The 12,431-nt window shown below is 44.7% G+C and overlaps 2 protein-coding genes across 5 annotated transcripts in view; both read left to right on the top strand.

Moving 5' to 3' along the window:
- LOC120976374 (uncharacterized) overlaps positions 1 to 8,415 on the top strand; it is a 47,016-nt gene extending 38,601 nt beyond the window's left edge. The window contains exons 2-6 of one of the 4 annotated variants that reach the window (XM_073509866.1): positions 3,871 to 3,957; positions 5,275 to 6,036; positions 6,209 to 6,355; positions 6,452 to 6,538; positions 8,039 to 8,415. In XM_073509866.1, coding sequence (XP_073365967.1) covers positions 5,813 to 6,036; positions 6,209 to 6,355; positions 6,452 to 6,538; positions 8,039 to 8,048 — 468 coding nt within the window. In that variant the 5' untranslated portion in view covers positions 3,871 to 3,957; positions 5,275 to 5,812 and the 3' untranslated portion in view covers positions 8,049 to 8,415. Of the gene's footprint in view, positions 1 to 3,870; positions 3,964 to 5,270; positions 6,037 to 6,208; positions 6,356 to 6,451; positions 6,539 to 7,600; positions 7,995 to 8,038 lie in introns of those variants that run through there. The other 3 variants (XM_073509865.1, XM_073509864.1, XR_012204081.1) reach the window with 3 other exon arrangements.
- Positions 8,416 to 8,873: 458 nt separating this feature from the next.
- LOC109777073 (L-Ala-D/L-amino acid epimerase) lies at positions 8,874 to 12,140 on the top strand. Its single transcript, XM_020335730.4, has 7 exons — positions 8,874 to 9,492; positions 9,931 to 10,041; positions 10,132 to 10,348; positions 10,463 to 10,796; positions 10,971 to 11,032; positions 11,436 to 11,512; positions 11,823 to 12,140. The coding sequence occupies exons 1-7, from the start codon at positions 8,977 to 8,979 to the stop codon at positions 11,826 to 11,828; spliced, it is 1,323 nt and encodes a 440-aa protein (XP_020191319.1). The 5' UTR covers positions 8,874 to 8,976; the 3' UTR covers positions 11,829 to 12,140.
- Positions 12,141 to 12,431: the final 291 nt, after the last annotated feature.

Genomic DNA, 12,431 nt, shown 5'->3' with positions numbered 1-12,431 from the left:
TGAATCAATTATGTCAATTATAGCATGCCATCCTGTATACTTAGACAACATGTATGTGAATTATTTCATCCCAACCTATTTTAGAAAGACATCATATAGTTTTGTCATGTCATCCTGTTTAGGTACTCATCATATGTTGAATTATGCCATTATATCCTGTTAAGTTATCCATCATATATCTGAAACTGTGTCATGCTATCCTGTTTAGTTAGGCATCATATATGTAAAATTGTGTCATGCTGTCCTGTTTGGTTAGACAACATATATCTGAATTACCACATATGTCTATCATATAATGTCTGTACGTTCAATTTCTTTTCTTGTTTATCAGCCATTTGAATTGGAGGGGGTGATGGCAGTATCTAAGGGAGCAAAAATCCGTTCTTCACAAAAGATAATGCTACCCGTCGATGCAGATAGAACCATGGTTGTACTGGCCCACAAACTAGCCCCACCACACATAATCGAGACTCTTCCAGATTGCACATTTACACCGTTGGGCAGAGAACCAGCTACAACCCATCTAACCGCAAGCCCAGCGGATAGTAACCCACTTATAGTTGACAAAGCACCATGTCCACCACAGAGTACCCCCACACGAGCAGTTTGTAAAGCTACTGCAGTGCCCAAAGCACGAAGACCACCACAGCTAACCCAAACTCCACGTTTAAAGCAGAAGAGCAACTGTTCTCAGGTCAGATTCCGTAGCTATGGTCCATACTCCTTTGCTGTTGCATCACTATATTTACTCATACCAACTACTTTCGAATTTGAAGGATCCAATTGAAACTCCAATGGCGCAACAGGTATGTTTTAAACCTATTTCTTTAACTGGATTGCTGTTCTAACTTCTTGCTCTATGTTGATTTCAGTTTAAGTTGTATAAACAGTTATGTTCTCATGTGATGCACATTACAAGTGCTGCCAATGTTGTGTAGTTTCTCACACTTATATTCTGTCTATGTTGTTGTGTCTTAAAGATATATGAGTTGAACTGTGTCTCTATCTTGATTAGGGAACATAAACTAGAATGATATGGACAATACAGTGACCATAGTACATAGATATATGTTTGTTTCATGCTGTTATCATGTCCACCTTACTACTGAACCGGTTTACCAAAATGAGTTTCGTATACTACAAGCTAAACCTGTGATGTGTCTGCTTGTTTCTCTTGTAGTATGCAAACAGAATATTAGAGAAGAGCACCCCACTATGCAATGGTAGAGAAAGTAATGCAGATAAGGTTCAAGATAGTGAGACAACCCTGTTGGTCTCCAAGAAAGGTGATAAAAACGATCTTGTAGACAGTGAGAAAATCCCACAATCCTGCGTTGATGTAGTGTTCGAGTTACTGGCCAGTACCGCTGGCACAAGCTCTTCGAACTCGCTGCCTGAATCACTTCGGCTTCTTCAGTCTCAGCTACAAGCTGAAAGGCATCAGTCAGCTGTGCTGCGGCAAGAAGCCGAAGGACTGAGGAAGTCCCTGCAGAATTCAGATGCATACTTTCTTGTGCAACAGCAAGCGCTGGAGGATTTAAGCGCCAAAAAAGAGAAAGTTAATAAGCTTGCTAAGCATCTTGCCAACATTATGGGTACCCAGGATATTGTTTCTTGAACTCTTCTGAAGTGGTTTCAATTCTGGACTTGTTTTGCTGCGGCGTTTATATGCTGCTTTGTTCCCTATATTTGCACTGGTGGCGAACTTTGATGCCCAGTGGATGTAATATGTGTAATAGCCGTGATAGCCTAGCATAAGTTGCTTGCTTATTTATTTCCTTGTTATCTTGTTTATTTGTTTGCTTGTAGTCAGTGCAGTTCTTTTTCCGCGGTTTGCTAGTGGCTGCAATAACCTATTTTTTAAAACTAGGCCACGATAACCATGTGCTAATATTTACTGTAGTGACACTGGGCCTCCTACGGGCCGTAGAAACAGTGGGCCTTCTACGGACCGTAGAAACAGTAGACCTTCTACGGGCCGTAGAAACAATGGGCCTTCTACGGGCCGTAGAAACAATGGGCCTTCTACGGGCCGTATCATCAATGGGCCTTATACGGGTCGTATGATCGATTGGCCAAACATGGGCCAATAACAGGCCGCATTATGGCCGTAAACGGGCTAGAGTTGGAATCGTCCGTTCATGGGCCGACCATAACGGGCCATCGTTAATAGGTCGTATTTGATGACGCTATGAAAACGGCCCAACGTATTAACGGACCACAAACGGGCCGACTGTAACCACGGGCTGAATTTGGCCCACAAGCAGAAAATGACAGTAACGGGCCGTAAGTAAACGAATGCTGGAAATGAGCCCAAGAATAAATGGGCTCTGAGAAGGCCGAAAGATAACATGGGCTGGAAACGGCCCAACGGAATAACGGGACGTTAATGGGTATAAAGTGATACACTGTTCATTACGGGCCAGTTTCACCGCGGGCCGTTAATGGGTGTAAAGTGATACACTATTCATTACAGGCCAGTTTCACCACGGGCCGTTAATAGGCCAAGAGTTACATAGGGCCTCATATGGGCCGAAAGACGTCATGGGTCATACATGGGCCAGAAGTGAAAACGGGCTGGAATCATATTGGATGGCCCAGATGACGCTACTGGGCCTAATTTGGATAGGGCGTAACGGGCCTTGGATTAGCGGGCTGTAAATGGGCTATATGCGAACAGGCCGTTAACAGGCTTTCCATGGGCCGGCCCGCCACCTTTTGACCAAGTCAAACGGGCCGGCCTTTTCACAAGAATGGGCCTCTGTTGGGTTGTGCCACGTGTCGACGTATCATAGGCGCCTTCTGTCCAATGAATGGATGACATCTGTCCCAACGATGAGCCGACACGTGTTTCCTCCAGCCAATGATGATTTTACACGTGGAAAATCCCCATTGGTCGGGGCTGTTAACGTGTTATCGGATCCAAAACCCGACCCGATAGCTTAACGGCGTTCCGTTACGGTGGATGTCACGTGTCGGTCACCCTTGACGAAAGCACTTCTGTGACGGGCGATTTATCGTCATGGAAGGGCACGCTTCCGTGATGATAATTTTGGTAATGTCATGGAACACTTCTACGACAGCACAGGTATGACTATCTTGATTCTGTCATAAAATCGTCATGGATGTACATGTATGACAAAAAACGCGACCTACTATGACAAACATGTATCATCACGGAAGTGTATTTTTTTTGCAGTGATGTCTTTTACCATTACGTTTTTTCCTTTCTTCATTTTTCACTTATGGTTCCCCTTCTACATGTTTGTCGTGGCTCGGTTATGCGGTGTCCTCTGTCTCACAGTTTGATGATAACCGATACACGTGAATTGCAAATTTGGTATTTTGTCAAATTCTGGCATCATCCCCACTCCTTCAGCGGCAGTGGCCGTCTCACCTCGCTCCTCACAGAAACCTCCCGGTACTATGCCCTGTCGCCAAACCACTTAAATGTCAATTCTCAAAATTAATACGTAACTTCTTGGGGAGGAGGAGGACGCGGAGAAACATCTCATACGCTAAAACTGAAAGTGTTGATAGTCACGAAAAGACAACTAAACAACAAAAGATTAGAGTTCAGTTTCAATTATGTATCAAATTATTTATTTCATTGAGATGTCTGAGATTTAAATTAGAAGAAAATTTATTACCTTTGCCATGTGACTACAAAATCCCCTCGCTATTTTTTGATCTTGACAGCCTTTGAACCTGTTATATTATGTAACTTTGGAGAACATGCTGGACGTTCACTGTTGTTTGAGATATTAAGCTGTTCTATTTGAGATATATGGGTCGTTGAATAAGTAGGACCACTATACTGAGGTGAACATGTTGGAAGTATTTACTAACTTTCCTCTGCTTTTTGTGCAGGTTGCGAAATTGTTGTTCAAAAACTTATCTAAAGGCCAACATGAATCATCAAGACTGTCAATTGAAACTGGACCATACCCTTTGCAGGTGAAGGTATGAATTTACAGTACATGATACATTTTTTTCTTTCAGCAAGATGAGGATAATGTGACTGTTCGTGTGCGTGCGTGCTATATGATACATTTTCGCTTTCATCAAGATGAGGATACTGTGACTGTTTGTGTGTGTGTGTGTGTGTGTGCTTGCTGGAGGTGTTAAATCAGCTAGATCTGCCTGTGAACTGGGGCAGGGGCAACTTTAATCAGGCCTATATCCAAAGCATGCACGCATACATGTGGATCTCCTAATTAACTAATTGACTAATTAGGAGTGCCTTGTTATACTGTGATAACCCTTATGTGTCTTCTCGTGACTATCAACACTGGCCTACCCTCTCACCTAGCCTTCCTCCGTATTATTTCTAGGTTGTTGATTCCATAATTACTGGAAGGACGTATGTGTATTTCGGGTCCATAAATACTGCAGGCTGGTGTGTGTGTGTTTCAAGTCGATGTATATTTCTAGGTCGTCTGTGTATTCCAAGAACATGTATACCGCAGATGGAGTGCACTTTAGGTCTATATATACTGCGAGTCCATATCTGTGCAGAGGGGATATGTATTTTAAGTTCATATATATCGCAAGGGTCTGCAGCCTATATTATGGGATCAAATGTTTGTGCTTGGTTGGTGTTTTTTCCCTTTTGTGTGGAGTTCGCTATTTTGGGTTCTTCGTTGTTTTGGGTAACCGCAGTAGATTATGCTGTTGCGAGCAGCTGTATTTCAAGATATATTATCCGAGGGGTGAAAAAGAAGGAGATGATGACATAGGTATATGATCTGGCCGGTTTATAAATCCTTTTACTGAGATCAAATGAGGTTTGGTCTGGTCTTACTCTGAAATTCTCTGCATTGTCTGCTGTTTAATTTAGCAGCTGTATTTCAAGATAGCAGAGCAATTGATGAGAAATTCTTACGAGAACATCCAGTTCTTTGAGCAAACACACACATACGCGGATACAGACACTGGCATACACATATTTTTATATGAATTCACACGCACGAAGCACATGGTTTGTTCTTATGTAAGATATGCATTAGACCATCTTATTACCAGATAATATAGCAGACGTACATGAGCAGAGAAAACTAAGGTGACGAGTGCATGCTCGTTGTAAAGTGCATTGACATGTGCATCAGTAGTAGAAGAGAAAGCAAACTTGCTTCGCTGCATTTTCTATATGGTTTAAAAGGGCCTAAATATCCATGTGTGGGTGTGTGAGTCAGATTAATTATCTGAAATTATTTATTTTACTTACTGATAATGCATGTTTGAATATATTAATGCTTACACGAAAGTAGATAGGCCATGGTTAACAGCTACAGGATCCTCCGCGCCTACACGAAAAGGGCTCGAGCGAGAAGACGATGGATGACATCTATGTATCAGACGACGAGCTCCACGTTCCGTTCTTGCCTCAGGTTAGCCCACTTGCTGATGATCCGTTGATTTTTTTTATGTAAACCTTCACTAGATTTGAGACAAGGCTGATAGCAATTTTCATAATATATCTTCTTAAATAGCTCTCTCCAGGATGTGTGACCGTAAGCCGACGATACATTTTGGATTTGGCTTTAAAGAGGCTTGCGGTAGCCGACGATAATATATCTTCTTAAATAGCTCTCTCCAGGATGTGCTTTCTTATTGTGTATTGATGCAGCAACTACCGTTATCGATTCTGAGGTCCCTATGTATATGGATCAATTGGTACCTGACCTGTACATGGCTCAATAACATGCATATGTGTTACTTACCCAACTACAACTCATTGACTCGCATCTTGTTGCTCCTTTTAAACGTCAGTTGTCGATGATTTTTTTACTGATGTTACTACCTTCTTAGGATGTGCAGAGCACAACCGAACATCAGAAGACACCTCCTCCGAAGTTGGACAAGTCAAGGTATACTAAATAAACTTCGCCTAGGTTATGATGTAATTGTTTCACATGCCAAAGCATTGAACCATGCTTTGAACTGTCGAACAGCAAGCGAGCTGGGAAACAGGCTGTCTGCGGCGTTCGCAAAGATTTATTTGGAAAATGCAAACCGACTGCAAGGGGTAAAAAGGTATTTTGAAAATGATACTATGTTCTGTGTTTTCAATACTTTGACATGCTCTGATCGGAGACCTGTCCTTGGCATTTCTAGGGGCTAGGTTCACTTGAATCTACTGTTAGGCTTTGCTTTAAAAGGGCCATTGGGCAAGGCTATTTCGGTCATCCTCCTGTATGATACACAGGTCAAACCAGGATTCACACTCTCCCGCCGATATTTCCCTTTGCTTCCGTGAATACATATCGTCTTCTCGGCACGGCGGCGCCACCTTGGATCAGCCCTATGTCGCGCCTCTTTGGTCGTCCCTACACGTCTCAGCTCCAGCAACCAGGTCAGACCTCACCTGCGCACATCACACAGATGGTTTATATTCCTTCTAAGCCTTGAAGGTGTGCCTACATCTGAGGAATTTCTTGGATCTGTTCAGGTCGCGATGGCTGACGATGAGCTCCAGGTTCATGGCTCGCCGGGTTCCGCTGGCTCCACTAACAACTGTTTGTGAGCACTTGCACAGGTGAGCTGAGATGCGTCACGTCCCCTCTTTGATTTATCTAGACAGCTACAAAAGTATGGTCAGTATGCAGTTGCGGAGGGTGAACCAAATCAAAGAGGGAGCCAAATGAGAGCACGGCTTAGAAATAGCCAGGGCAATCGAGGGTCGAATCCAGGAAAACTTGACAATGGATTCAGTTACTATACAAATATGCACATTAAATTAATATAATGGGCTATTTTTCCATACCAAGCACACACACTCGAGGAGGCACTAGCAGCAGGCTACACACGAGTACATGAGCTAATCGATTCTTGGTCCCTTGTGTTGTGTCTTGGGGTGTGATCAGAGTGCCGGAAAATCAACAGAGTTTAGCAACAGATAACAGAGTTTTGCAGTGTTTGCACTTTCAGAAGGGGGGATCATGGCCCTGTTTCGCCTCCACGAGGCTCCGCCAGTGTGAGTATGTGACTCAGCAATCTCTGTAATCAGAGGAGATACTCACGGATATAGACACTGCCATCCGTACAAAGAAACATACATGTGATCTAGGAATAGCAAATAAGTAATGATGTTTAGATCCATGCGTTGTGATGATTTAAACTCTATTTCTTTGATACTGTGTAGGTAGGTTTCTTTAGAAAGACCAAACACTATACGAATTTGCTTTCTGTCTTTCCACAATATATGATCGTATCAGTCTTGCCTTCCGAACTACTCTTGCATACTCAATATCAACCTGATTAACCAGAGACTGAGCATCTATTCTTTATCACTATGATTGCTTTTATCAATGACTGCCTTTTCAAATTCCCCTCCTGTATTGTGATCTCAATTGCTTTAAGCAGTTCCCCATGACCTTATGTTTTCTGTTCTCTGGTACTGTAGGAAATCTAGCGAGTAGGATCCCGCACAGAACAGTTCTTGACAGCCTCCTAGCACACCTTGGGTTATCACCGGCTCAGTACAAGCGCGTTGTTCATGAGGAGGGCAAAATCCGTGTAACCGTCTTTTACAACACCTCTACGATTGACCTTGGGGGACCAATCAGCGACACTTCTGTGCCAGGACTTTATTGCACAGACGATGAGGCTGCCGAGGATACCGCTGCGATAAAGGCTGTCAGATACATAGACGATATGACTAACACAGTTGTTAGAGATTTGAACCTTGCGTCGTCCAAATGACAGCAGCGCCGTGCCGAACGCTTGCTGCGGCAGTTAGAGGAGTCAAAGACCAATAACATGAGGCTTGCTAGAGGTTGGCTTACATGCATTACTTTTTTATGCATTTTAGAATGCAGTTGCCATGGACTACTCTGTTGGAGATCTTCCTGATATAATGGAAGACACAAGTAGCCGCTTGGAAGGACACCTGGAAAAAATGACGCGCTATTAGATGCGGCCTCTCCTAATTCATAACTACCGTGATTTCGCCTTGCTGTACATATACTGCACTTTCAAGAATGCTTGAGTATAGAAATCATTGTATTTTATAAATCTCACAATTTGTTTGTATCAGGTTCGTGTGAGGCAGTCCCTGTGAAGTACATCGACAAGGCAGATGAATTACGCCACTTATTAGTATGTTTAGTGATGATGGCTCCGTAGTTGGCTTTCCTTATGTGTTCTCGCTTTTGGTATCGAACTTCGTGTCAAATATAATGACTGTCTCTTTGTGGTCGTATGAATGCACCGGGCTTTGATCCTGTCTTATAATCTGATGTTGATCTTAAGATCCGTTGTGTTTTACTTATATCACAATCAAATATTTCTTTAATTTATTATCATCCTGTATAAGTGCAAATGCTATATTTGGGTTCTTTTGGCATATTGTTACATGCTTCGTCAAAAGGTTTAGACCGGCACCCTCGCCTCGCGCCAAGGCGCCGTCCCGATCTATTCAAGTAGTACTACTAGTATATTAACTATGCCTGTCCGGCGGCCACGAGATGAACAAACGAATTAATTACTTCGACAGTGGGACTTGGCACTGAAGAGCCCAGTGTTCCTCATCACGAGCGAATGCTAGCGCGGTGGGCCCATGGCATGTGCTGAATGTGCTCATCATGTTCATGTGTGTGTGCGCCCACTGCCCACCATGCCGCAGCACGCACGAGGACGATCGTCTGCCGAATCGTCGGCGGTGCTCACCGACGGGTGGTCCCCCCGACGGACGGACGGACGGACGGGCTACTTCTTCTGTCCACGTGCCGACCACCGCCGCGGCGATCCCGCTCTGCTGCAGCTGCCCCTCGACGGCATCGCCAGCCCAGCCCCTCTGGCCCGCTGCGTCTGGGCCCCACCGCCGCATGCAGCCACGCCCGAGCTTCGCGACACCGAACACCGTCACGGAGCAGTGGAGATGCCAACGACGGCCACCGGCGTGCCACGGGCGACGCGGCCCCACCCTGTGAGTCGCCACTGCGCTAACCACCCTGTCAGTCGACGCTGCCGGCCATGGACGCCTCCATCTCCTCCAGCACATCCTCCTCACCCCCTCTCTGCTTCGCCCACAAACCTTCCTACCCGAGGCCACTCCTCAACCCCACCCCACGCGTCGCCTGCCGCCTCCGCGCCATCTCGCCGTCGCCGTCGCCGTCCCCATACCCACCGACGCCGCCGCAGCAGCAGCCGATGGAGGCGTTCGGCTTCGACGCGCTCAAGGAGACCTTCTCGGTGGACGTGGCGGCGGCCGAGGCGCGCCCGCTCAACGTGCCGCTCGCCGCGCCCTTCACCATCGCCTCCTCGCGCCTCGAGGCCGTCGCCAACGTCGCCGTGCGGGTCGAGCTCTCCAGCGGCGCCGTCGGCTGGGGCGAGGCCCCGCTCCACCACCCCGTCACCGCCGAGGACCAGCCCACCGCGCTCGCCGCCGTCGGACGCGCCTGCGCCGCGCTCGTGGCTGCCCGGAGCGCGCCCCTCGGCGCCGTGCTCCAGGACGTTGCCGATGCGCTCCCCGGACACGCCTTCGCATCGGTGAGACATCCATCCACACCCAGTCTGCTTGCCCATCCTAATCTTGGGGGAAAAATAAAATGGGTTCAGTCTTCATGAACATGTCTACATAGTTAATACTTAATACTAGTACTAGAATGTATCATTTTCATTTTCATTTTCATCCTCTGCTGTCTTGTGGTGGAGAACTCCTCAAACTGTCGTTGACCGGAGAGGTGTCTCGGTGGTCAAGGACGAGGATCCCCTGCCGTGCGGCAGGGTGCCGTTCCGTCACTGACTCATGGGCCTGACTAGACTTGGCCCACCTGTCAGTGGCCCAACGGCAGGCGCCGTACGTCAGAGGAGCTCCCTCCCTCGGTCAAATGTATCATTTTCATTTTTCTTTTCATGATTTCAAAAGTGTTGGGACACAAGAATCTTCCCCTGATGTGTATTTACTTGTTCTTTTCTCCAACAAAGGCCAGAGCAGGAGTGGAGATGGCAGTGATTGACGCGGTAGCTAACAGCATCCGCATACCCTTGTGGAGATTATTTGGGGGAGCATCAAACACTGTGACAACAGACATGACGGTATGGTTATCAAAGTATTCTCTTCAGTGGGTCCAGCATCCTTACGTTTGCGTCATCAAAATTGCTAAGTTCATCTATTTCTGAATTTAGATTCCAATTGTGACCCCAAATGAAGCCGCTCAATTGGCTGCAAAATATCGGGGACAAGGGTTTCAAACTCTGAAGCTCAAAGTAGGGAAAAACTTGAACTCAGACATAGAAGTTCTGAAGGCTATACGGCTTGTCCATCCGGACTGCTCATTTATCTTGGATGCAAATCAAGGGTACACAGCAAACCAAGCAATTGAAGTTCTTGACAGACTAAACGGTGTGTACTCTCACTATGTTCAATCTTTTCACTCTTTAATATCTCAATCAGTGTGACGTTGTATGGTATCTGTACTTCAGTAGTACTGTATCTTATTTATTTCATTGGTTTCAGAAATGGGAGTGACTCCTGTACTCTTTGAGCAACCAGTTCATAGAGATGACTGGCAAGGTCTCCGTGAAGTTAGCGTCGCTGCTATGGAGAAACACAGAGTTGCTGTTGCTGCTGATGAAAGCTGTCGTGGTTTACATGATGCTCAGAAAATTATACATGGAAACCTTGCTCATGTTATTAACATCAAACTGGCAAAGTTGGGGGTTCTTGGAGCCCTCGAAGTAATTGATGCTGCAAGAAAAGCTGGTATTGCACTTATGATTGGTGGTATGATCGAGACTAGGATTGCCATGGGCTTTGCTGGTCATCTCGCCGCTGGGCTTGGTTGTTTCAGGTTGGATAATTGTGAAAATTCACTGCAAAAAAGATTACTTGTGAAAAGTATGGTTTTTTACACCTGAAGGCACTATCACTAGGAAGTTCAATCTAGAAATGATAGCATAAAGTTTTAGACCTTATGTCTGTCAGATCATGTGCTTAAATGGTTCTTCTTCTTTTGTTGTTGCAGTTTTATTGACCTGGACGCACCTCTTTTATTGTCCGAAGATCCAGTGTACGGTGGCTATGAAGGTATTCCTACACAAAATCCTGTACAGCTGCAATTTCCTTTTGTTTCATGTATACTATAATTTCAGTTTTTTTTTACAATGACAGTTATACTTTCAGTTTGTTCATGTAATGCCGCAGATGTTTCTTTCCAAGATTTCGTTTCCGAAAACCAGCCCATATTGTGAAAAATATGCTGTTACCTGTCAGTTGTTTATTGCTACTAAGAATTATTAAGCTGGCATTCCAATGCTTATGTGCTGACATCTCAAAGCAAAATACTGCTCTATTCATGTTTGTGCAAAATTTGTTGTTCTCTTCTTCGCAAGCTATGCTATGGATCTTCAGAGTAATAAATCAATAAAATCAGATTATTATCTCTGCTCTCTGGACTGTACTTACTGTCTTAATCGACTTCTATTATCAGCTTCTGGACCTGTCTACAAGTTTAAGAATGCTCGAGGCCATGGCGGTTTCCTTCATTTGGACAACAATAATGGATGGGTATGTCACAGCTCACTCATGAACCGCCACTTCCTGCAGATATTTTTTGTACTTCTCAACATTCAAAATATTGTAATCAGCTTAAAATATAGCCAGTTACAAACATTGTCTCGGGCTGCAGTAAACTTGAATTTGCCTGTCAGATACCTTTACATCGCCTCTCACCTATTAAATATGATCTGACAAGAGGGATTTTATCCTTGATAAAAATGAAAATATGCATAAGAGTTGCCTATTGAAACTAACGTCTTCTTTAATCTTATTATTGGTACTATGTCTAAACAGGCACACATTTGATTTCCTTTTTCAGAAATGAAGATGGTTAACGCACGCCTTATCCTCCGGGAGGAACTTTATAAAGCATATCAGCGCATTCAGTATAGAGCGTAGAAGTTATCACACCCGACGACAATCATGTGGAGCTGAAATGTAACACAATCAATTGTAAGCTATATATAGTGGTGAAGCTCCCGTTTATCTATTTGATCAGGCTGTAGATAGAAACGTTCAGAAGTCCAGCTTGGCTGGCATTGTTGCTGTAGTGTAGTACAACCGGTAATTGTTCCTTCAGTGTTCTCCTTTGTATTTTTCTGGAATAAATGAGACTGCCCTTTGAGGTAGTAGCAAAGTTTTTTGTGCATTTCCATGTTTCTGAGGTGTCTATCGTCGAATGATTCAGCATTTGTCCATCAGTGAAAGAGAAGATCTTGTGTACGAGCCTACGAGCATCTCGTTTTGAAGGGTGAGAGGGGATTAGCTCTTGCTGAAGATCAGACCATGTGATTTTCTATAAATGAAATCGTAGAGGGCGGCCTCTATTTTGCTAAAAAAAAAACCGAAGTTCTTGCTGAAGAAAGAGCACAAATTTGCTTAAACAGCACTGTGTAACAGGGAAAACTGTAACATCAGCCAAAAAGAA

The sequence above is a fragment of the Aegilops tauschii genome, chromosome 3 (genome assembly GCF_002575655.3).
Source record: "Aegilops tauschii subsp. strangulata cultivar AL8/78 chromosome 3, Aet v6.0, whole genome shotgun sequence".
In the NCBI taxonomy this organism is placed as follows: domain Eukaryota; kingdom Viridiplantae; phylum Streptophyta; class Magnoliopsida; order Poales; family Poaceae; genus Aegilops; species Aegilops tauschii.
Note: the sequence above shows the minus strand (reverse complement) of the source record. Positions and strands in the feature narration are given on the sequence as shown.